A 27,158-nucleotide genomic window follows, 5' to 3' on the forward strand; every position below is an offset into this window, starting at 1 on the left:
GTTATATAAGTAGCTATATATATACTAAATATGCTTTCGACCTTCTTTTCACAATAGGTATTAGCCTCTAGCCTCTAGGGTTATCTATATAATAATCTATTATATATTTATATTATATTTATATTAACACGCACATTCACACCCACATAGAAGTAAAATAGAGCGACTCTTGAAAAAAAAAATTATATGTGTATTTTAATTAATTATATATGATATATATATATTTGTAATAAAATATAATTTTTATTGTCATAAATTATAATATTAGCTTTTAAGTTAGATAATATATAGTATAAAAGTTAAAAGTGTAAATTTCACCAAAAGTTTTTTTAGATATTTACGGCTAAATTTTTTTAACCTCACAATTATTACATATATAATTTTAATAAAAAATTAGTACCAAAAATAATTTGTTTTACGATTTTGTTATAGTTGTACTCTTTTTTGGCTATCAAATGTCAACTCAAAAATATGTTACAACATATTATTAGACTACGTATTAAATAAGCTAAAAAAAATGTGTCAACAAATATTTTTGAGTTGACACTTAATTAATGAGCTTAATTGATACTTAACAGCTAAAAAAAGTACACAACGTACTACAATAAAATCGTAAAATATTAAGGTATTTTTGCTGCCATTTTTTAATTAGAACTATATGTATAACAATTACAAATTAAATATTAAGAAAATTTTATCGTATATATCCCTTTTTCTTTTAAGTTTATTTTTGCTCATGTCTTATCAATAAAAATTATATTCCCTCATTTTAAATCTTTTTTTGAAATGAAAGTCATCATTTTATTAAATGAGTAACTCAGTTACCAAACTAGGTAACAAAACAACTGAAACAGTGTCTAAGTTGAAGAGGCAATCAGGATAGGATATAGAGGCTCTCGCAAAGGAGTGAGTCACTACATTTGCTGATCGTTTTACAAAATGAAAGGAAACATTACGCAACAAGGTTTTACAATCACTTATAATTTTGCCAAACATAGAAAGCATAACCGTAGTCCCTCACTTTAAATCTTAAATCAAAATTCTCTATTAAAAAGTGGTATTTCATATTTTGTTAAACCAATTTAAATTTAACACGTCAATTAATTTTGTATTAAATAATTAAAATTTTTAACTTGTCAACAAAAATAATTAGTATAATTAAAGGATCTTGATTCTTAAATACTACCAACGTACCCCAAGCTATATATATATATCTATATTTATATTTATATGTTTGAAAAAGTGAGCTATATATATATCTATATTTATATTTATATGTTTGAAAAAGTGAGCTATATAGTATATATGTATAATAATTAAGTTAGGTTCCTTAAATAGTCAACGATTATTTAGAGAGGATGGCCATGTTTGTGGGCAAAAATCACTTTTTTATTATTAATATTATATTATACCATTATTTACATATTTTAATATTCAATAGATTGAAAAACCACGATTAATATAACCATATATATTTCAAACATGATCAATCTATTATAGGGAAAATTAGTTACACCTTTCTTTCATATAATTTATATATTAAAAGATGAAATCTTCTTTTATAATTTATAGAAATCGATATTTGATTGGTTTGTGATTTAAAAATTGTATTTTTTAAAAATGTGTTTTGGAAACAAAAATTTAAATTTTATAAGTGAAAAATTGTTTCTAAATATGTGATTGATTATAGTGTGTGATTTAATATTTTTGAGTTTTAAAAAATTGAACATGTGATTAGTTGAGAATCTCAAAATAAAAAAGTAAAAGAATAATTGGAGAGTTTTTAGATTCCATGATTTGAAAACATAAAAAATATAAAAATTGTGTTTTCATTTTTTAACCTAAAACTCAAAATAATATTCAAATTTTGTTTTTGAAAACAATCAACCAATCAAGAATTCTTATGTAGACCCCTACCATTTTAATTTTCAGAAACATAAAACAGTTTTTAAATCATAAACCAATCACACTTAAGAATTAAGACAATTGGCCGGTTTTTGGTTGAGGTAAGTTAGGTTCGTGATTAGAGTCCACCCATCTTAAAAGCCCTAATAAAAAATATATATTAAAAAATATAAATACTTTTTTAATAATTTTTTAAAATATAATTTATTATTATAATAAGGGTCTAAATTTTTTTTCTAAAGCCTATTTGAACTCAAAGAGGGTGCCCTATTTAGGCCCAAAAAATCTTTTAACAAAAAGATCTTAAATTTAATTTTTAAAATGCCATATTTTATTATGAAAAATTATTTATTGTATTTTCAAAATACTATATTTTAGATCTACCACTATATTCTATATATACTAACAGAACATAATTTTTAGCCAAAAACTCCAATTAGCTAATCAAGACAGACCTGATTATATATGCATTTTATACATACGTGTATATTCACAACAAAATTTGTGACTAAAAATAAAAAAATTGTGACTAATTATTAATTATCATTCCTATGTTGTGATTAAAAGGTTCGGAGCTAAATGTATTAGTCACAACAAATTACAATTTTTTGTGACTAAATGTAGTTTTAGTCACAATGCTTGTTGTGACTAAAAATAAATTAGTAACAACTTGTGTCTAAATACTATATTTTAGTCACAAGTAATTTTTTGTTGTGACTAAAAGTTACATTTAATCACAAAAAATTTAAATTGTGACTAAAATGTTGTCACTAAAAGCAGTTATTTTTTGTAATGTATATTAATTATATTAATTATAGCTAGTCAAATATATAAATAATTAATGAAAAATATAGTCACTTGAATTAGGGTTTAAAAATTATTCATTATTCAACGAAGCTTCGAACATAATATATATATATATATATAGATATATATATATATATATAAATTTACTTAAAAAATTCTAGTGAAAAATCAACATCAACAATCGAAAGCCCATAGCTAAGACGAAAACATATAATTCAAGATTAATTCTCTGTAATTTATTAGGTCATATGCATGAATATGCACGTTTTATTTATTGTATTATGGTTGACATTAACATGAAAAATGGTGATGCAGTAATAATAAATAAATAATATTTTCAGATCCTTTTAAAAAATAAAATATATTTTCTTACCCTATTATTAAAAGGACCCACTTTATTATATATTCAGCTAATTGGGTCGAGGTTTATTAATTAATTAATTTATTTTGTTATTAAAAACGTGTTGAGAGATAGAATGTATTATGAGTAAATAAAATTAAGCAATTATTTAGGAAGAGAAAAATATGAAAGTGTTTTTTCACTTTTCATTTTTCTTGCAATGATAAAGTGTTTGGTGACTATATAAATAACTTTTGACAAATCAAAAATATTAAAAACATATACTAATTTTTTTAGAATTTTTTTTTTTTTTATATTTTTACACTTTAATTTTTTATTTTTTTTTTTACAGAATTCCACACAGAAACTCTTATAGCAACTAACGGAGCAACCTAAATCACAACCAATATTCGTATAGCAACCCACGTAAAAACCACCGAAATAACTCAAACCATAAATTTTAAAATAAAAATTAAAAAAATATACATGAAGTAATTCCTCTTTTTTTAATAGCAATATTCTAAATCAATCGTCTCATTTTTTTTATAAGAGCACTCCTTTAGAATTCAAAAATAAAATGATAAGTTTATGAAAAATTGCACGTAATAATATACAAACTTTTTAATTTAAGAAATTAATTACGAATTTTCTTCTAAATATTATTGCATTAATTTATCTATATATATTAGGAAAAAAAAAAGATAATTAAGGAAAGTTTTTACAATGTAAAAAAAATAAAAATCAAATGATATAAGAAATCAAGACAGATTATTTTTCATCAATATTTTCAAAAATACTTTACAATATATAATAAACAAAATACAAAAAAAATCAAAATTTGTGGGAAGTGTAATTAAATAGTTTTTTTTTTTTTCCGAAAAACTTAATAATGACAATAAAGACATGAATATTGAGATGATTTTGTTGCACATTTTTCACGAAATGTGTTTGTGTAACTATTATTATTATTATTATTATTATTATTATTAGGGTTATTTGCGGCAAAACCTCTTAAAGTGGATAGGTTTTTGCAACTAACCCCCTAATCTAAAATTTTGGTGGTAAAACTACCTAAACCACTAGTCCGTTAGCAATTAGTCCTTTCCATCCATTTTTGGCTGTTAAGTGCCAGGTTGGAATGTCCACGTGTACACAGTGTACACGTGGCACAATTTTATTGGTCCACCTAAAAAATTAATTAAAAAATAAAAAAAAATTAAAAAAAAATAATTATTTAAAATTAAAAAAAAATTATAAATAAAAAATTAAATAATTTTTTTTTCTTTTTTTTCCTTTCTTTCTTTTTCTTTTTCTTTCTTTTTTTTTCTGGTTTTTTCTTTTTCTCGTCTGAAACAAACCCTCTCTCTTTACATCACTCTCTCTCGATCTCCTCTCTGTTTTTTTTTTCTATTTTTTTTCTTTTTCTTTCGTTTGAAACAAACACAAACCCTCTCTCTCTCTACATCACTCTCTCTCGATCTCCTCTCTCTTTATCGTTTTCAATCTAGGGTTTTCAAAACCCCCTTGGGCGGCCACCACAGTCCTCCACCCTCACAAGCCTCGCCTGACACCAAGGAGGAGATCGACAGATCTCCGATCTCACGAGCCCCATCGCAGAACCCCACACCTCACGAGCCTCGTGTTCAGTAAGCCCTCTCTCTCGCTCTTGCGATTTTCTTTCTCCGTTGGTTGCGATTTTATTTCTCTTTAATCTGCATCTCAAGAAGAAAAAGTGTTATGAAATCTACTTAACAAATCAGAATGTGAAGGCTTCATAAAACAGATGCAATGACCAACCTTGCATGAGGTAATTGTACCGAATTGGGAGAATAGCTCCTTAAGTTTTTCATCACTGACAGTATCATCTAAATTTTTAACATACAGGTTTGCACCTTGATATTTGTCAGATGCCTCTTTCATACTCTGTTCAAATTTGACTTTCAATTCAACTTCCCTTTCAGATTTTTTCTGGACTTTACCAACATACCACTCCTTATCATCAATTTTCTTCCCATTCAAAGCCTCAACAGCCCTCATAGCATCCTCTACATTCTCAAAGTTGACAAACCCAAAGCACCTTGATTTCCCATCTGCATCCCTCATCACCACTACGCTAGTAATTTCTCCAAACTCACCAAAAATTCTATTCAAGTCATCCTCATTTGTTGGGATCGAGTGCTGAGAGAGAGGGGGATCGAGAAAGACTCTTTGCAAGAAAGAAAAGAAAGAAAGAAAGAAAAAGAAAAAGAAAGAAAGGAAAAAAAAAATAGAAAAAAAATTATTTAATTTTTTATTTATTATAATTTTTTTTAATTTTAAATAATTATTTTTTTATGTTTTTTTAATTAATTTTGTAGGTGGACCAATAAAATTGTGCCACGTGTACACTGTGTACACGTGGACATTCCAACCTGGCACTTAACAGCCAAAAATGGATGGAAAGGGCTAATTGCTAACGGACTAGTGGTTTAGGTAGTTTTACCACCAAAATTTTAGATTAGGGGGTTAATTGCAAAAACATGTCTACTTTAGGAGGTTTTGCCGCAAATAACCCTTATTATTATTATTATTATTATATAGAAAAATATTACATAAAATTAGACTATCCAACCAGAAAGACTATATATTGTCAAACCATTAAAAAGCAGTAAATTAATAATTAAGACAAGTTAATTAATAGTTAAAAGGAAAATAAGGGAAGTGTATGTCTTTGTTAAATGAAGAATAAAACATTTATATACATAATTGTTTATAAAATATAAAATAATCTTTTCTATAATTATTAAAGTGCCTATGCATAATAATAATAAATACGTGTTCAGTGTAATTTACAAAATACGCGATCGTTCAGTTTGATTTTTTTATTTACTGTCATTTTTTTACAAAAATACTGTCTCTTTGGATATCTTGTATTTATTTTATTAATTTTTTTATTTATTTTACAGTTATTTTTCTAACGTCGATTTTACTGTTCATACTCCATCTTGTTAGAATTAATGATTGTTTCGTAGGTGTTCTCGTAGTGCTGTGGTGGTTCTATCCGTGAGTGTAGAAAATGGACGCTATAACATTTCTTCTTCTTTCTCTATGGTTATTTTGTGGTTATATTTTTATTTTAGTTCTCCTAAAAATACATTTGGCGAGCTCACGAGAAAAAAATTTGAGGTGTGTGGTTCTTTTATATTTTTCTAAGTGGTTATATTTGTTTATTGTTTTACATTTATTTTTGTGTTGATTTAATAGTTTTTTTGTTTTGATTTTTTAAGATTGGGCTTGCAAATATAACTGCTATTGCATTGGTATTGAGGTTGTACAGAACATTTTTTAGTTTTTTTTAATCATGTTTAACTTTCTTTTGTTTGATTTGTTTTAGTGTTGTTTTACAATTGTTTTGCCATGATTATTTATTTGACGTCGATTTCACATTTTTCTTCTCAATGTCACAAGAATATATGGTTATTTTCTAATTGTTCTGGTGTTCCTATGGTAGTTCTGTCAGTGAGTGTAGAAGATAGAAACCTCATTTTTTTGGTGTTTACTGTATAAAAGAAAAAAAAAATTGGTCAAAACAGTATACAAGTAATTTCTTCTGCTGTATGACAATATTTTTGTAGAGATTGAGCCAACAGTCAATATTTTTGTAAATTTCTCTATATTTTACTGTTATGTATTCAAGATGATCAGTTTGGTAACATGGGCCAACCCAACATAGCCCATGGGCAAAATTTCAAGGACCTGAATTACTATTAGCCCATTTCATTGTGGTAATTTACATTGTACAGTAACATCATAAATTTAAATTTAGTTTTTATAAATATATAGACCAAAATATATGATACCACCAAAATACAGTTTTGGAAAACCCTATCTATTTTGGGATCTGGAATACAAAAGTCAATTTTTTTTTTCTCATAGTTACAGTTATTTAAGATATTTTATAAAATTTTGAAATTTTTTTAAAAAAATTAACACGTTGAAAATAGGGTTCAAATTGTGTATTGTACACGTGACTATTTTATTTTATACACGTGTAAAATAAGATATTTGAATACTACTTTTTATATTGAATATTCTAAATTTCTCAAAATTTTATAGGATATCTTAAATAACTATAACATACAAAAATATTAAAAAAATTAAATTAAAAAATTTTGTATGCCGAAATAAGTAGAAATTGCATCGGTACATTCTTCACTATAAATTTGTTTACTTTTAGTCACAACAAAACTTGGGACTAAAAATAAAAAAAATTGTGACTAATTATAAATCACCATTCCTATGTTGTGACTAAAAAGTCCGTGACTAAAGGTATTAGTTACAAAAATTATAATTTGTTGTGACTAAATGTATTTTTAGTCACAATATTTGTTGTGACTAAAATTAAATTAGTGATAACTTGTAACTAAATACTATGTTTTAGTCACAAGTATCATTTTATTATAACTAAAAGTCACATTTAGTCACAAAAAAATTATGTTGTAACTAAAAAATTGTTACTAAAATAGTAGTAATTTTTTGTAGTGCTTTTAAAGGATGCATTATAGAAGCACCTTATAATTTTTACTGTTCTTCTTATATTTTTATGTGTGTGCGTGTTTTATTTTACAATTATTGATTAATAGTATCAAAATAACTATTTATAAACTGATGGTTTGGTAATTGATTACTACTAGAGAAAAAAAAAAAGGTTTTTTTTTTTTCATTTTTACAATTCTAAATATTTTTTTTCGCATTTTTATGGAATTCTATATAGAAACTTTTATTGCAACTAGCGCTGTAACTTAAATTGTAACAAAAAATCGTATAGAAACTCCTATTGTAACTAGCGCTACAACCACTTTAGAAACCCAAACCATAAATTTAAAAAAAAAAATATATGGGATAATAAAAAAAAAATGTGATAGTAACCAGTTACTATTATTAATTTCTAAGAGAACCATAAAAAATGTACTAATTAGTTAGCAATTTTATATTTTTCAAACTTATAAAATAATTAAAAAAAAAACATATTTCAGATAATTTCTTTATGTGGGTTTGCATTGACCCAACTCAATATTAGATTGTGACAGATCTACAAAGAAGTTTTTGGTAATAATATCAAAAGATATATGGAATTTTTTTTCTTCACAAAGTTAAGAATGTACTTCACTAAAAATATAGCAATACAAAAATATAGGATTTTTGTTATTTGGTTTGAGCATTTTACTAATAAAAGTGTTTCTATTTTTTTAGCAGGTAGAAAAATTATAATTCTAAATTTTGTAAATGATGACATATGTAATTATATATGTATGTTGAATCTCCCATAAATTTTTGCCGAAATTTTGAGTAAATACAGTGCTGAAAATATAAAAATATATTATTTTGAATGTGATCGAAATAAGTTAATTTTACTATAATTAAATTTTTAGATAATAAATTATTTAAAAATTTACTAAAACTAAATATTATATTTTAAATAATTTAAACGCATATATATGAACATATTTCATGTAAAAACGTTTTGGATTATCATTTCTTGTAACAATAAATTAAAAATACTACTACGGATGAATTAGTATTTTGAGCTAAATAGCATAAAGAGATTTAACAGTACTATTTGGAGATCAAGAAAAATATTATAAATTTTAGTTATTGGTATCTGTTTTATAGTAAGTTTTGTGTCAAGTTCAATTTCAGTTAAGGCGGATTAGGTTTACGAACTCAAAAAAGAAATATTTGAAAATAAATGTATTTTTCTAATAATAATTTTTAAAAAATTATTTATTTTTTTTAATAAGAATTTAAAAAATATATATTTTATTTAAGACGAAACAAAACTCAAGCTACCTCACTAATAATCATAAAATTTATAAATTTTTTTATTATGATTTATTTATATGAACAAAATTAGAAGAGTGAGAAACATTAATAATAATATCAAATGAGATATTAAAACTATGAGCTATAATATTACTACAAAAAACTTGTGGAAAACTCATCAATTAAATCTCTAATATATTCATACAATTATTAAAATTTAATTTCATAAATTCCAAACACAACAAAAATCACTCTTAATTATATCATTTTCTTTCTTTAAATATTTTCCATTTACTATCCCTAAATTTCCAAGGAAAAAAAAATAATATTCTAATCATAATATAAAAGCTAGCAATTAATAAAACCAAGTTATATATTATCAGTTTACAAAAATTCATTCTTATTAGCTTCTTGTTTTTTCATCATATGAAACTATTATATGTGTAATACTATATAATAATTATAATTAATTATATATCAAAAATTATTACATAGCACTAATCACACTTAATTACCTTAATTAATTAAGTTATTAATTAATATGATCTATAACTAATTAACCTACCATGGGAATCTACTTTAGAGGAAGAATAACCACCGTTCCTACTACTACTCCTAGAAAGGCTCCAATACTCATCGGAAAACCCAACAGCCGACACGGCGGCCGCCTCCCCACCACCACCGCCGCCACATTTAGCGACAGTTCTAACGCTCTCTATCAACTCCTGTGTCTTTCCCTCCTGTGAAAGAATCTCCAAGAGCTGCTCCGGTGAGATGACCAGCTTCACTTTCCAAAACCACCCGGCGCCGGTGCCGGCGCCGGCTCCGCCGTAATAAGTCGCCGGACATGATCTCGTCGAGAAAATTTCTGTGTACGACCTCTTAAGCATTCCTTGATAGTCAAACGACATTCTGTACGGAACCACAGTGGAAGAAGTCGCCGGAATGCTGTTCGATCTCACGTGTCCTTCTCTGACTATATCTCCGGCACCGGCGCCGGCGCCGGTGAGTGGGAGTAAGTAGTAGGAGTCTCCGGCGATCAGGTCTTCGTCGTGGGAAAGAGGCTTCCAGAAGAGATCATGGCTTCGGAATATGCCGTGACCGGGAAACTCTCCGGCAATGTTTCCGGCCGTTATTGGGGCAAAAAACTCCATAACGCCGCCGTTTGAGGTGGTGACTTTGATTACTCCGTCTGAGTCTCCTAACCCTCCAAATAAGCAATTTCCCATAGTGGTTTTTTTATTTCTTTTAGTGTAAATAAAAATATATAAATATATACTTTTGTTAATGAAATAAAAATATGAGTATGTATTGTATCTATATATATATGTGTGTTGGGGTCACTTTTTGGAGGGAAATTTTATAATCGTCGGTGGGATTATCAATGTTAATTTATTATTAATTAGTAATTAAGAGCTTTCTTAATCGGATATAAAGAAAATGTGAACAAGAAAGACCGTTACTTAGTACTACTAAATGTTATATAGCTACATTATTAATTATTATGTGATATATGTAATTAATAATAAGGAGAAAAACAATCATAAATATTTACTTAGTGGGGTTTTATAAGAAATTTGATGTAATTTAATTTAACATTATTAATTAGTTATAATTAATGAAGAGATATAGGTGTGATTATAGGAATACATGCATGATGATTTAGTCAATATCTGATTTTGGAATCTATATATATTGGTCTAAAGGAAGTATTACCCACAATTATTTGGGGTCCCCTTAGCTTCTGTCTTTGACACCTTTTCTCTTTACCAAAATCTCATAAATTATATATAATGGTCCCATGCACTGCTAATTTTGATACAACAGATAGGGATGATTTATATATATATATATATAAATATAATGTATATAGTGTGATCTTCGTTATGAACCATACATATTTATATGGGGTAATTAAATTATCATCAGCGGACCTACATATATAGATATACGAGGGACTTAATCGTCTATTGAAAAAAAAAATAAGAAAAAAAATATATATGTATTTTAATTAGTTTACTATATATATTTATAATAAAAAATAATATTTATATACATAATATTAATTTTAGTTATTCATTTTAATTAATTACAATATAATTCTAACAATTATATTTTTGAAGGAAACAATTATATTAATTTGAAGAAATAGAAAATATATATATACGTACCTCTTTAATAACATGCATGCATGGCTAAAGTGAGGGGGTACGTACGTACTATTATTAATTTCACATGCATGCATATATATATATATATATATGTTATAGTCCATAATATAAATCTTTGAAAAATTCTCTTCAAATGATCATAAATAATTGTCCCCATTAATTTAAAAAATGTCGGTTTGGCGGTGTGTATATATATTATGTAAATAAATATATAGTATTCCCCATCCTAAACAAAATTTTAATGAACACCTTTTAAAATTATTCTAATTAAAAGACTAAAGCACTAAAGAAAATAATATGTAATACCATAACTATACAAGTGTGAACATTATGTATATATATTTATATTTATAGCATTTTGCTCTCTTTTATTATTTTAGAAATAAATAAAATATATAAAAGGCTAGATAAAATAAAACCGTCCTTTTTGACCATTTTTAGAGTAAGTCCTCAAAAATAACAAAAGTATAATTTATGTATAAGATGTGTTTTGATAAAGATTGGCAAAGTAAAGTGAATTGGCAAAGAACAAATATATATAAATATAAAGTGCTAATTATAATATTTATATCTAGCTGTGTAGTGTACCCCACTTAATTTCCTTGATTTAATAACATACTTTAACAGTTACCCTTTTTCTAAAAATAAAATAAAAGAGAAGAGATTAATATACATATATATATATATATGCATATTTGTAGTCTTGGCATGCCTTCGTTGTAATTATTACAACATATATGAACGAAAATATTTTCTAAATAAAGCTTATTTACATTTTTTTAGAGTTATTTATCGTAATATGAATGAGTGGATATAAGAATGATTATGTGTAAATTTATGGAAGTGATCACTCAAGTGTTAAATCTAATAATGTTGAAAATTAGTAAAAGGAATATATAATAAATAACAAGAAACTTTATAGTGATATCGATCATTTATGATATCTATGTCTAGATAGTTACTTATTATAATGTATTGATTTAATCTTTCATTAATTACAAATACACTTTGTGACATTGTAGCATTAGTGTAAAACTTCTAGTAATCGGTGAAATTAGGGGTTCGTTTGAATTTTGGGCCTAAACTATCGGGTTTAGCCCAAAAATAATGTACAAAGTAAGAGGGAAATTTACAAAAATATTGTAATTTGGGTTAACTTTTACAAAAATACTTACACAATTTTTTTTCAAAAATACTGTGTTTTATAAAACAGCAGTGGAACACAAAACAGAACAATTAAAAAACAACAGTGGAACAACTAAAAAACAACTATAGAATAATAGTGAAAACTTAACACAGTATTCAGTATTTTTGAAGAAAAAAAACTCGCCCCACAGTATAAAAGTAAAAAAATTGAAAATTTCAGTATGTGGTATAATTATCCCAAGTAATAATAAGTGATATTATCGGATTGCGTCTCCTTTCTTTAATTTTTTTAAGGGTAATACTTTGTTATCATAAATTAAAGTGTAAAGAGCGGTATAAGTACTTGAAATTTTAAGTTTAGAAGTGACATAAATTTAATATTTATTTTTAGCGGCATAAGTATCTAATATTTGTAAAGCTGTAATTTTTCTCTAATCTCGTCATTGCAGACTTAATTATTGTCTTAAACATGACATAAATAAGATCGAGATTCTAGATTACTAGATCTAAATAGAAACATGTAGTATTAATTACTTCTAATGTTTTTTAAATAAATTCAAAACAGAATTTGTACTGACAAAACTGGTAGAAAATTACAGTTTTATAAACATTTGGTGCGTATGTCGCTAAAAATAAACATTGAGTTTATGCTGCTTACAAACTTAAAACTTTAGGTACTTATGCCGCTATTTATCCTAAATTAAAATTATAAGTGATTTACAATAACAATAACAGAGCATATATTGAAGGTATAATCCCCAACCAAGAGTATTATTCTTCATCAAACTCTAGAGTATACTGAGCCAAACTGTGTGCATCTATATTGGCACTACGTTTGATATGAGCAATGGTAACTCTAAGAAAAAAGAATAAAAAACTTGAAATGTCTACAATTAAATCATGAAAAGATGAAACTAAAGTGTGTGACTTATTCAAAGCATTTAAAACTATCAATGCATCCATATTAATTTGTCCAATAGACAAATGTAGTTGAAGCATCCAATTTAGACTATGATAGATGGAATTTGCCTCCATCTCATGCGATTCTAAGTTTTCGATAATCAGTTTTCTATAGAGCAACCACAACACAACTAGGAACATTTCGAATAATTGTACTAATACCACTGATACTTCTTCTAGCATTTAAAGCACCATCCACGTTCACTTTATAGTATCGAATTGCGTCTTAAATAAGTGGCGACCTTATTTTGAGTGACTAGACTTGATTATAAAATTAGTGATGAAATAACTTTGATGTAACATTTAGCATGATAAGGTCTTCTTTAGTGATGTAATTTAGGGCTTCTTAAAGTTGGTGAATAGAACCATGTCACTAAAGTTGGATCCGAGAAACTAGTCACCAAAAACAAGTGATATTAGGACATCTTTAATGGGATCAACAAAAATGGTTGTCCAAATAACCTCACGTGACACACTTTTAAACTTTTAACCAATTATAATTTTTTTTGGGTAAATACTATTTTGTATTCTGTATTTTACAAAAGTTACCGATTGGTCTCTCTTTTTGTTAAATGACAAAATAGACCATGTATGTAAAGACCGCATATGATTAATATTTTGAATTATTAAATAATTAGGGTTTATGTATGAGATTTTATTATTATCAATAATATTATGATTATGGAAATTTATTTGAGTGCATATATATTTATTATTATGCTGTCTATGTAATTTCTCAATTTCTGTGATTGTGTTCGGAAGCTGTGGAAAGCGACGTTGGGCCATAGAGAGTCGCATTTTATAATTTAGAATTTATTCGGGAAATCATTGCTAAGTTTTAGCGGAGTTGGTATTTTCGGGGTGTGGTAAATGACCAATTTGCCCTTGGGAGTTGGTGACTAGCTTTATTAGTTAGAAGGGTAATTAGGTCTTTTCTTTTTAAAACCCTTGTTTTGGCTTTTAGTGTTTAATGGCTGCCTTTTTATTTTGTTGACTTTGATTTTAAAATTAATTAATTAAGAAAAGAAAGAAATCAAGGAAGATAAGTTAGAAGAAGCTTAGTAGTGAAGTTTCTATCTTCATCTCACTTTCCCTCTCTCTTTCGATCCATCAACCAGCAAGGAAGGAGATTATTTCTTGCTGAAATCTTTGAATTCTAATTGAGTTTGAAGTTCCAATTCAAGGTATTTTCCTCTTGTTCTCCTCTCTTAAGTTTTCTCTAGTCTAGGTTAGGTTTTTACTTGTGAATTTAGGTTCTAGGTGGCTGTGTGAATTGAAATGGTATATTTTAGTGTTTACAGGTATTCTGGAAAGTTTTGGAAAATTTGGGGATGAATTGAGGTTGTGGGGTTGGAATTTTGGTTCCCAGACCAGAACCGGAATTCCGGTTCCTGGGAGCCTGTGTCAACCGGTCGACCGGTTGGTCCCAGGAACCGGACTTCCGGTTGGGAACCGGCCTGCCGGTTGGGGCTTTTTCCCGAACCCTAATTTTTCCCGTTTTTAAGTATTTTAGCGAGTCTCTCATCGAATTTTGAATATTATGGTTTAGGGCCCTGTAAAACGTCGAGCTGCACTTCCACTCAGGCTGACCGGCACACTTGAGCAAAGAACGAGGTAAGATAGCGTAAGAATATATATACGAATGTTTATGCTTGTTTTGGATGTTATTTTAAGTACGGTGTTACCAACACGAGTACCCAGGGTACGTCGTGTTCGTGGTACAACACTTAGTAATTCTCGGGAGTACAATCAGGGCTCTACCAACACAAGTACGGAGTTGGTACTTTAGTGCATTTGGTATAGTAGTCGTACTACCCTTAAGAACGTTCTTAATCATTTGGTGAGCTTCATTGTTAAGCTCAGGGCAGCTTAACCATAAAGCTGGTCACGTGTTACTTTTATTTAATTCTTGCATATCTTGCGAGTACGTTGACTCATCAGTTTGCTACCTTGTGTAGGTAAAGGAAAAGCAAAGCTGGAGGAACAGTGAGGTGGAACTCGGCATGATTGTACATATCGCGGCAGTGCAACCCGGAGGGTTTCGATCTTATATTATTTTGAGTCTGTATTTTGGAAATGCATGTCCGCTAAACTTTTTAAAAAAAAAAAAATGTATGTGTACATATTAGTAAAATATTTTAAACTAGTATTTTGATACTCGGGATCCCGATCCGCATGTTTATTAATATATAAATTATTAAAATAAATTTCCGAGTTTATTATTATAAAATGCGGGCGTTACAGTTTGGTATCAGAGCCACCGGGTTGTTCACTGATGACCGTCAAGATATGTACAATCAAGGCCAGTGTCGAGTTCAACTCACGGTTCCGTAAGCTTTATTTCTTTTTGCAAATTGTTTTAAGATATGTGGTGTTGTGTATATGATTAAATAAATATTAATTGCGGTCCTGAAATATTTGACCACTGTCTGACCTACGTGCCTTGTGGGTTCGCAGGCTAAGTCCTAAATAATGGACGACCAGCGAAACGTTAGAAGGCGGGGGTGAATTGGTTGAGGCTTGGAGGTGGTCGGGGTGGTAGAAATCCCAAAACCCGTGGACGCGGTAGAGGCCGCGGTCGGGTCCGAGAGGTGGACGGGAGAATCCACCTCGGGCCCTGTTGATTGGGAACAAAGGTTTGCCGAAATGCAAACTAGAATTGAGCAACAAGGAGAAGAGATCCGGCGACTCGGACAACGGGATGCCCACGTTGAGCCTCCGCAACCGGCCGTTGCGGTTCACTGCCGATCCTGCGGTGCCGGTGAGCAACATGTTGCTGGTAACCGCATGGAGCCTTTGTATGAGAGGTTCAGAAAACAAGCGCCTCCAGTATTTCTGGGAGGCCCTGATGTTTTAAAGGCGGAGCAGTGGTTGACTGTTATTGAGAAAATATTGAACTTTATGGGAGTAGCCGAAAATGATAGGGTGGCATGTGCCACGTTCCAATTTCAGGAGGATGCCCTGATTTGGTGGGAAATGGTATCCCTCACTAGGGATGTGACTAGAATGACCTGGGAAGAGTTCCGGGAATTGTTTAACGCCAAATATTACAATGAGGCGGTCCGCAGTGCAAAGCGGAAGGAATTTATTGAGTTGGTACAAGGTGAGAGTATGTCAGTGACCGAGTATACTACCAAGTTTGATCGTTTGGCCAAGTTGGCCTCCGGAATTGTGCCAACAGATTTCAGCAAGAAAGAAAAATATTTGGCTGGGCTGAATGCCAAAATCAGACATGACTTGGTTATTACAACAAGTGATACTACAACCTATGCAGAAATGGTTGATAAGGCTCTTCGAGCTGAAGGAGCAGTTGGATTTTTACAAGAAACCCGAGAGTCTTCTGGTGTTGGTGGGGCTACTACTCTCCCTATGTCGGGTCCTGAGAAAGAAAGTGGGGGTTCTACCTTTGAACAGAAGAAAAGAACTTTTCCATCTTCGGGAAGTTCAGGGCAAGGTAAAAGGTTTCGAGGAAACCAGAATAGAGGAGGACGTCAGACTTATTCTTATCCTGAGTGCCCGCGTTGCAAGAAGCATCATCCCGGGGTTTGTAACCGGAGATCCTGTTTTCAGTGTGGTTCGGTGGGACATCTCAGGAAAGACTGTCCTCAGTTGAAGAAAGAGGAACCAAAGCCTGAGGTCAGACCTGTACCTGCCCCTGCACGTGTCTTTGCTATTACTCAGGCAGATGCTGTTGCCAGCCCTTCAGTAGTTGCAGGTCAGCTTCTAATCAATGGTTTTGTTTATACTGTCTTATTTGATTCGGGTGCTACTCGGTCTTATGTATCATCAAGACTTTTAGATCAGTTTGTTAGACCCAGTGAGATTCTCGAGACGGGGTTTGGAACCCTGTTGCCTAATGGGGAATTGATTATTTCAAGAAAGTGGATTAGATCAGTAATAATTAGAATTGAAGATAGAGAATTGAGTGCTGATCTCGTGGAGTTGCCATTGACCGAATTTGACATTATACTTGGTATGGACTTTTTGTCTAAATACTCTGCTAGTATTGATTGTAGACGGAAAATGGTGACTTTTGAACCGGAAAATGAGGAACCTTTTGTTTTTGTTGGTTCGGTTCAAGGTTCTCGTGTCCCTAGAATCTCAGCACTGAAAACTAGGGATTTATTACGAGATGGATGTGTTGGATTTCTCGCAGTGGTAGTGGATTCCAATAAACCTGTGTTACTTGGGCCAGAAGAAGTTAATGTGGTTAAGGAATTCCTGGATGTGTTTCCCGAGGAATTGCCGGGATTACCACCTCAGCGTGAGATAGATTTCATCATTGATTTAATCCCTGAGGCAGAACCTGTTTCAAAGGCACCTTACCGAATGGCACCTGCTGAATTAAAAGAACTAAAGATACAACTCCAAGGGATGTTGGATCTAGGGTTTACTCGGCCTAGTGTGTCACCTTGGGGAGCCCCTGTGCTATTCGTGAAGAAGAAAGATGGAACTCTTCGTATGTGTATTGATTATCGGGAGCTGAATAAGTTAACCATTAAGAATAAGTATCCTCTGCCCAGAATTGATGATTTGTTTGACCAACTTCAGGGTAAGAGTGTATTCTCAAAAATTGACTTGAGGTCTGGGTATCATCAATTGAGAATTCGAGAAGAGGATATCCCGAAGACAGCTTTTCGAACCAGGTATGGTCACTATGAATTCCTGGTTATGTCTTTTGGGTTAACAAATGCTCCTATAGCCTTTATGGATCTCATGAATAGGGTATTCAAGGATTTCCTCGATAATTTTGTAATTGTATTTATCGATGATATTCTTGTGTACTCTCGGTCAGAGGCAGAGCATGAGCAACATCTTCGAATGGTTCTGCAGCGACTTAGAGATCATAAACTCTATGCAAAGTTCAAAAAGTGTGAGTTTTGGCTGTCACAAGTGTCTTTTCTGGGGCATATTGTTGGAAAAGATGGAATTATGGTTGATCCAGGAAAGATTGAAGCGGTGAAGAATTGGCCTAGACCTAAAACGATCCGAAATTCGAAGTTTTCTCGGTTTAGCGGGTTATTATCGGCGTTTTGTGGAAGGATTTTCCAAAATTGCCATGCCGTTATCTGAGTTAACTAGGAAGAATCAGCGATTTATATGGTCAGATAAGTGTGAAAAGAGTTTTCAAGAGCTGAAGCAACGATTGATCACAGCTCCTGTTCTAGCCTTGCCTTCTGATCAAGAAAAGTTTGTGGTGTATTGTGACGCTTCAAGGCAGGGTTTAGGCTGTGTGTTAATGCAAGCAGATAAAGTCATAGCTTATGCTTCTCGGCAAGAATCGAAAGATTATGAGCAGCGTTACCCAACTCACGACCTAGAACTTGCAGCAGTGGTGTTCGCCTTGAAAATTTGGCGACATTACTTGTATGGTGAAAGGTGTGAGATCTATACTGACCACAAGAGTCTCAAGTATTTCTTCACTCAGAAGGATTTGAATATGAGACAGAGAAGGTGGTTAGAATTGGTGAAAGACTATGACTGTGAAATCCTGTATCATCCTGGAAAGGCAAATGTTGTGGCTGATGCCTTAAGCAGAAAAGGACCTGATCGGATATCCAACATGGTTATCATTTCCTCTCAGCTAGCCTCAGAAATGACTAGAGCAAACATTGAGTTGGTGACTGAGGAATTATTTAATCTGACACTTCAGTCAGATTTGTTGGAAAGAATCAGAATGGCTCAGTTAGAAGATTCAGAATTGACTAAGATTCGAGAAGATGTCTTAGCAGGCAAAGCTAAGGACTTCTCCATTGCTGACAATGGGATGCTGTTGTTTAAGACACGAGTGTGTGTCCCTGATTTTAATGAACTTAAGAGAGAAATTTTAGAAGAAGCTCATGCTACCCCTTACTCATTACATCCAGGAACCACCAAAATGTATCAAGATTTGAAGCCCTATTTCTGGTGGTACGGGATGAAGAGGGATGTAGTGGACTATGTCACTAAATGCCTAACCTGTCAGCAAATCAAAGCCGAGCATCAGCGACCGGCAGGGTTACTTCAACCGTTAACACTTCCGGAATGGAAGTGGGAAGACATTGCGATGGACTTTGTGGTTGGCTTGCCTAAAACCACAGGATTGTACGACTCAGTTTGGGTCGTGGTGGATCGTTTTACAAAGTCAGCACATTTCTTACCTGTTAAGGTAACTTATTCAGTGGATCAGTATGCTGATTTGTATGTAAAAGAAATTGTTCGTCTTCATGGGGTACCGAAGTCAATCGTTTCAGATAGGGACCCTAAATTTACCTCAAAGTTTTGGATGAGTTTGCAAAAGGCTATGGGAACTAATTTAAAGTTCAGCACAGCCTTTCATCCTCAAACAGATGGTCAATCTGAACGAACCATCCAGATACTTGAAGACTTGTTACGAGCTTGTGTTATGGACTTTGGAGGGTCATGGAGTAAGTATTTGCCTCTGATTGAATTCTCCTATAATAATAGCTATCAAAGTACCATAGGAATGGCTCCCTATGAGCTGCTCTATGGAAGGAAATGTCGTTCCCCAATTCATTGGGACGAAACAGGAGAACAGAAATACTTGGGCCCTGAATTAGTCCAAAAAACGAATGAAGCAATAGACAAGATCAAAGCTCGAATGCTTGCTTCTCAAAGCAGGCAGAAAAGTTATGCAGATCCCAAGCGACGGGATGTTACATTCCAATCTGGTGATCATGTCTTTTTGCGTGTATCCCCGATGAAGGGAGTCAGACGTTTTGGAAAGAAAGGTAAACTGAGCCCTAGGTTTGTTGGACCTTTTGAAATTCTGGAAAAAGTTGGGCAAGTGGCTTATAGGTTAGCCTTACCTCCAGCATTATCAGCAGTACATAATGTATTTCATGTTTCTATGCTGAGGAAGTATGTGTCTGATCCAATGCACGTTCTGAGATATGAAACATTGGAGTTGCAACCTGATTTATCATATGACGAACAACCAGTGCAAATTCTGGATAAAAAGGAAAAGGTTCTCCGAACCAAAACCATATCACTGGTCAAGGTACTTTGGAGAAATAGTAAAGTGGAAGAAGCCACTTGGGAATTAGAATCTGATATGAGGGCCCAGCATCCTGAGTTATTCAGGTAAATTTCGGGGGCGAAATCCTTTTAACGGGGGGATAATTGTAAAGACCGCATATGATTAATATTTTGAATTATTAAATAATTAGGGTTTATGTATGAGATTTTATTATTATCAATAATATTATGATTATGGAAATTTATTTGAGTGCATATATATTTATTATTATGCTGTCTATGTAATTTCTCAATTTCTGTGATTGTGTTCGGAAGCTGTGGAAAGCGACGTTGGGCCATAGAGAGTCGCATTTTATAATTTAGAATTTATTCGGGAAATCATTGCTAAGTTTTAGCGGAGTTGGTATTTTCGGGGTGTGGTAAATGACCAATTTGCCCTTGGGAGTTGGTGACTAGCTTTATTAGTTAGAAGGGTAATTAGGTCTTTTCTTTTTAAAACCCTTGTTTTGGCTTTTAGTGTTTAATGGCTGCCTTTTTATTTTGTTGACTTTGATTTTAAAATTAATTAATTAAGAAAAGAAAGAAATCAAGGAAGATAAGTTAGAAGAAGCTTAGTAGTGAAGTTTCTATCTTCATCTCACTTTCCCTCTCTCTTTCGATCCATCAACCAGCAAGGAAGGAGATTATTTCTTGCTGAAATCTTTGAATTCTAATTGAGTTTGAAGTTCCAATTCAAGGTATTTTCCTCTTGTTCTCCTCTCTTAAGTTTTCTCTAGTCTAGGTTAGGTTTTTACTTGTGAATTTAGGTTCTAGGTGGCTGTGTGAATTGAAATGGTATATTTTAGTGTTTACAGGTATTCTGGAAAGTTTTGGAAAATTTGGGGATGAATTGAGGTTGTGGGGTTGGAATTTTGGTTCCCAGACCAGAACCGGAATTCCGGTTCCTGGGAGCTGTGTCAACCTGGTCGGCCGGTTGGTCCCGAGAACCGACTTCGGTTGGGAACCGCCTTAGGTTGGGGCTTTTTCCCGAACCCTAATTTTTCCCGTTTTTAAGTATTTTAGCGAGTCTCTCATCGAATTTTGAATATTATGGTTTAGGGCCCTGTAAAACGTCGAGCTGCACTTCCACTCAGGCTGACCGGCACACTTGAGCAAAGAACGAGGTAAGATAGCGTAAGAATATATATACGAATGTTTATGCTTGTTTTGGATGTTATTTTAAGTACGGTGTTACCAACACGAGTACCCAGGGTACGTCGTGTTCGTGGTACAACACTTAGTAATTCTCGGGAGTACAATCAGGGCTCTACCAACACAAGTACGGAGTTGGTACTTTAGTGCATTTAGTATAGTAGTCGTACTACCCTTAAGAACGTTCTTAATCATTTGGTGAGCTTCATTGTTAAGCTCAGGGCAGCTTAACCATAAAGCTGGTCACGTGTTACTTTTATTTAATTCTTGCATATCTTACTGAGTCTGTTGACTCATCAGTTTGCTACCTTGTGTAGGTAAAGGAAAAGCAAAGCTGGAGGAACAGTGAGGTGGAACTCGGCATGATTGTACATATCGCGGCAGTGCAACCCGGAGGGTTTCGATCTTATATTATTTTGAGTCTGTATTTTGGAAATGCATGTCCGCTAAACTTTTTAAAAAAAAAAATGTATATGTACATATTAGTAAAATATTTTAAACTAGTATTTTGATACTCGGGATCCCGATCCGCATGTTTATTAATATATAAATTATTAAAATAAATTTCCGAGTTTATTATTATAAAATGCGGGCGTTACAATGTATTTTTCAAAATTGTAAAAATAAGACCCTGAATTTAATTTTCGACAACTTTTTTTTAATATAACCAACTTGAATACAACTTCTAACACGAATGGATACAGAAAATATAAATAGTTTTGTCATAACACTTTTATATTAGATTATTATTAAACTTTATTTTGACAAAAAATCAGTTCAAGATCCTATTTGTACTATTTTAAAAAATACAAGGTCTATTTTGTTATTTAACAAAATAAATGGTCTAAATAGTAACTTTTTGCAATTGGACCACATTTTTTTACCTCTATATTCCCTTTCTCTAATCACATCATACACCTGTCCTACATTGGCCTTATTGGACCTTTTTTTTTAAAAAAAAAGGCGTTTATTGGACCTTAGTAATCGAGGATCTTTCATACACCAAATTATGGGAGAAGTTGAAGAATACCCTCTTTTTTTATACAATAACTAAATTTACATTCAAATAAAATTTAATTCAAATATACCTCTTTGTATGAGTATTATACCTAAATTATCCTCACATACTCGTAGAATTAAGACATAATTTCAAATATAATAGATCTGTATTCTTTGTAGATTGATGTGTAGGTTTGTGGAAAAGTTGGAGCAACATTTTGATTAGAGAAAATTGAAAACTATCGTGAATCGATAGGAATAAAATTGATAGAATGATTAAAAACGAGATAAACATAATAAATTTTAAAAATAAGGTAAAAGTTAAAAGCATCAAGTTAAAAGAAGTATGTAGTAGTGTAGTTTACTCCCACATCGTTGTGTGAAAAAATGAGTATACTTGTACTACCATTTGTTGGTCTCTTTTAGCACTTTGTTTTTGTTTAATGACAATATTTGATACGTTTAAACTACTAATATTTTATAAATGCTTGAAGAGGAAGGAACAAGCTAGCCCTATAAATAATGCAAGAAGAGAGAATGTGTTGCAACGTGATAATAGCATTAAAATGCTCTTTTATGGTTCAAAATAAGTAAAAATAAATTAAAAATTATGGTGCCGTTTGGTAATACTTTTGTTTTTTAATTTTTTAATCACAAAATGAAAGTAAAACTTTTGTTTTTAAAAAAATTATTTTTAAAAAACAAAAATGCGTTCTGTAACCACTTTTGTTTTTTAATTTTAAAAACAGAAAACAAAAGTGTGTTCTGTAAAGTTCATTTTTATTTTTATTTTTTGATTTTATTTAAGTCGGGTTTAGGTCTGGGTCGGATTCGGGTTCAAGTCAAAAGTCGGGTTCAACGCCAGGGCCGTTGGGAGGGGATTTAGGTCCGAGTCTGGTCGTAATCCAAAAGATTGATTAAGAAAAAAAAAACTGTTTAAAAAAATATTGAAAGTGATTTTTTTTGTTTTTAAAATTTATTTCTAATTATAAAATTGAAAAGTAAAAACAGTTTTATAGAACATGTTTTTAAAAAATATTTTCACTTTTCTACTTTTAAAAATAAAAAAACTGATTAAAAAAGTGTTACCAAACGACACCTATAATTATGAATATATTGCATTTTGATTTTATTATTACTTTATTTTTATTGTAGAAAAATGTTGTCAAAATTGCAAATTATTATAATTACATAAAATGTGGAGAGAAAAGTGAAAAAGCCCAAAGAAAGAATCCCAAAGTGAAAGCAATCCTAATAGGCCCACCATGTCTTTTTTATTATTTATTAGAGGGGTTTTTACACCACATACTGAAATTTCTAACTTTTTTACTTTTTTTACTGTGAGGCAGAATTTTTTTCAAAAATACTGTGTAAGTTTTATATTGTTACTGTGTTAAATTTTTATTGTTGTTCTACAGTTGTTTTACTGTTATTTTTGATTGTTCTGTTTTATTGTTTTACGGTTGTTTTACAAAAATATGGTATTTTTATAAAAATTTCTATGTGGCAGTAAAATCGTAAATTTTTGCCTAAAATCCAGTATTTTTGTAAAAACCCATTTATTAAACTTGTGGGCATAAGGCCCATTTCAGTAAGTATGATTGAATTGCCCCATTTAAGGCCCATTAAACTTGGTCGGAGTAGCCACATATTGAATTGCCCCATTTTGTACTTTTTTTTTTGTTTTAGAGAAATTTACAAAAATACTGGAATTTGAGTGAATTTTTATAAAAATACTGTCACACGGAAATTTTTTCAAAAATACTGTGTTTTTATAAAACACCAGCAAAACACAAAGCAGAACAACTCAAAACAACAGTAGAACAACTAAAAAATACCAGTAGAACACCTATAAAACTTAACACAGTATACTGCAGTATGAAACTTATAAAAAAAATACAGTAAAAAAGTAAAAAATTCTGCCTAACAGTATTTTTGTAAAGAAATGACAAAAGTTAGTATACCATGTAAATTTCTTTTTTTTTTTATATCTATAATTACCCCATTTTGTACTTTGTAGGATAATAGTATAATAATGATTTTTAGAATATGGTTGTGTTCTTTTTTTTTTTTTGTGCTAAAAGAATATATTGTGCTTTAATTAACAAAAAATATTTGGAATTAAACTATTTTTATAGAGCAACTATTTATGAAATGTACCTTTTCGAATTTCAATGTGTCAATTATTTAATTGTATAAATAATAATAATATTAGACCCATGCATGCATGGATGTTCCATATTATATTTATATATAGTTGATAATAATGGTTAATTTATTAATAATTCATTATGATGATAAAAATAAAACAAAACTTACGTGAAAATATATATAATATATTTGGACATGATAGTAATACAATTACAGACTGTAAAGTGTATATATAATAAGAAAACTCGTGAATTTCATAACAAACAGCCATGGATATATATGTTTTCTTTCTACATATCGATCTATTATTATTTGAAAAAGTCTTAGGTATTATATATACATAATATATATTTATGAAACCTCATGCATATATATATATATTATATTTATTAAAAAAATATATCAGAATTTCAAGAAGATATATTATGAGAACAGATAGAGAAATGACTTCAAATCCTAGAGTGCAGTCAAAGCCGTTATAATAATGACCCAATTCGATTTTTTGTGAAATGATATATATATGGATGATATAATTTCTTGATGATGAGGTAATTAATAATATTAGACTTGACAAAAGCAAAGTCAACTTTGAACCAGTCATGGTCGTCGCTTTCAACTATATATCTAGGAAAGTTTTTTATTGGATCATATATTTATATGTTTTTAATAATATCACGGTATAACAAGATATGTTACTATAAATTTTGAGAAATTATAAATGATCATTGTTATTAAACATTAATATTAATGGTAGTTATTAATATCTTAAGGCGACACTTTATAAATATTTAATAATATTTTTTAATAATTATTAAATTAAATTGTATGAGATCTGATATTTAATTGTACTAAAATAATAATTAATATTATTTAGTAGTAGACATCACTGATAAGTATCTTTTAATATTTCTCATTGTAAATAATTGAAAATGTTAAAAATAGAGTTAAAATAATTAATTACATATGTGTATAAAAACAATAGGTATGTGTGCAATTAATTTTTTGAACTTTATTATTCATCAATATCGTAAATTACTCAAAAATATTTGAAAATTACTGGGATACATATATTTATTTTAATTACAATATACACGATTATATAAAAAAAAAATTGGATTATAATTTAGGGTCCACCTAGCTCAGAGCTTAACTTTTTTAAAAAAAAAGAATACAAATATTTTATTGATTTTAAAAATTCCCACTTTTTTTTCAAAATAAACATCACAACATGACACTTCCTACGTTGTCTAGTTATATAAATAATAGGGGAGTGGTTCAACTTAAACATATATGGACTCACTTGTCATGTTATATGCTTTTTAGAAAATATATAATATAAACTTTCCATGTCTTCACTTAAATTGTCTTTTTCTATTTTAACTTGGAATTTCTTCTTTTTTTTTTTTTTTTTTTTTTATTTAAGCGTTTATATATTACAACATGTTTTACATGGGACTCGAACCCAAGACCTCCAACACTCACGCACCCATCTATGGCCACTTGAGCTAACCTCAAGTGGTTGACTTGGAATTTCTTCACGACGTGTTTTCCTTTGCTCTATTAGGCTTTTCTTTGTTTAACATCTATTAATAGCAATTTAATAAAGGTGTTTGATAATATTTTTACTTGAAAGCAAAAATTATATTTTTAAAATTGTATTTTTTTTATAAAAGGTATGTTCTATAACTATGTTTGTTTTCTAATTTTAAAATAAAAAAATAAAAGTATGTTCTATAACTTTTATTTTTATTTTTATTTTTTGATTTTATTTAAGTCGAATCTAGGTTCGTGTCTAGGGTTGGGACCGTAGTCCGAGTTCAAGATTGGAGTTGAGGTCGGAGTCTGTATCTCAAGGTCCAGATTGCATTCGGAGTCTACAATATTGATTAAGAAAAAAATTCAAAAAATTTGAAAAAATAAAAATTTTGATTCTCAATTAAAAAATTAAAAAAAAATCAATACAGTTTCATAGAAAATATCTTTTGAAAATATTTTTACTTTGCTAATTAAAAAACAGAAAATTGATTAAAAAATTGTCAAAGGCACCCAATATTAATTGGGGTTTCATTCGGAAAAAAAAAAAAAAAAAAAAAAGAAAGAAAGAAAAAATTGTGGTTCTTCTTTAATCGTGTGAATTAATTGTAATTAACAAAATCAAATAATTAATGTTTGGCACAACATATTGTGTTCATAGACACGGTCAAATCCTAAAATAATCCCCTTAGTTTTTTTTTTTTTTTTTTTTTGTTTATATATATATAATTTTATGAGAATTTGGTAGATTTCAATTTTTTAGCAAATGCAAAATAAATTAGGGAGCACAATATCTTATATGTCAAAATAAATTTAGTACGTGTTAAAATTTAATAACAAAATTTAATATATAAATATCATGTTAAGTTTGCGTTAGTAAAATTTAATAGAATTGTATAGAAGTCTTTAAATTCAGCAATCTTAATAATTCAAGAAAATTCAACAACTTAAAAAATTCATAAGATACAATTTACTACATGTTAAAATTTAAGGAAAAAAATCATAATTAATTTTAATTTTGACGCACCAATCAAATAATGGGGCAAAACATAAATAAATTAATTATATTTAGGATAATGATATTATTACAAAGTCAAATTTGAACTCAAAATAGCTAATTAGTACACCAAGTTAGTCGACGTAGCTTACAAGGTGTTTTTCCTTTGCCCTTATCA

The 27,158-nt window shown here is 30.2% G+C and overlaps 2 protein-coding genes and 2 long non-coding RNA genes across 4 annotated transcripts; 2 read left to right on the plus strand and 2 right to left on the minus strand.

The window, feature by feature from the left end:
• Nucleotides 1-4,756: 4,756 nt before the first annotated feature.
• Nucleotides 4,757-5,214, minus strand: LOC133038033 (polyadenylate-binding protein 4-like). The gene has a single exon (XM_061116004.1). The coding sequence runs from the start codon at nucleotides 5,153-5,155 to the stop codon at nucleotides 4,772-4,774; it is 384 nt and encodes a 127-aa protein (XP_060971987.1). The 5' UTR covers nucleotides 5,156-5,214; the 3' UTR covers nucleotides 4,757-4,771.
• A 4,082-nt stretch (nucleotides 5,215-9,296) lies between these two features.
• LOC115715837 (uncharacterized) lies at nucleotides 9,297-10,183 on the minus strand. The gene has a single exon (XM_030644504.2). The coding sequence runs from the start codon at nucleotides 10,081-10,083 to the stop codon at nucleotides 9,391-9,393; it is 693 nt and encodes a 230-aa protein (XP_030500364.1). The 5' UTR covers nucleotides 10,084-10,183; the 3' UTR covers nucleotides 9,297-9,390.
• A 3,688-nt stretch (nucleotides 10,184-13,871) lies between these two features.
• On the plus strand, nucleotides 13,872-15,376 carry LOC133037692 (uncharacterized). Its single transcript, XR_009687739.1, has 3 exons — nucleotides 13,872-14,315; nucleotides 14,681-14,745; nucleotides 15,090-15,376. It is a non-coding gene; the product is annotated as an uncharacterized LOC133037692 (long non-coding RNA).
• A 5,026-nt stretch (nucleotides 15,377-20,402) lies between these two features.
• LOC133037693 (uncharacterized) lies at nucleotides 20,403-21,743 on the plus strand. Its single transcript, XR_009687740.1, has 3 exons — nucleotides 20,403-20,846; nucleotides 21,208-21,272; nucleotides 21,618-21,743. It is a non-coding gene; the product is annotated as an uncharacterized LOC133037693 (long non-coding RNA).
• Nucleotides 21,744-27,158: the final 5,415 nt, after the last annotated feature.

The sequence above is a fragment of the Cannabis sativa genome, chromosome 5 (assembly GCF_029168945.1).
Source record: "Cannabis sativa cultivar Pink pepper isolate KNU-18-1 chromosome 5, ASM2916894v1, whole genome shotgun sequence".
NCBI classification, from domain to species: Eukaryota; Viridiplantae; Streptophyta; class Magnoliopsida; order Rosales; family Cannabaceae; genus Cannabis; species Cannabis sativa.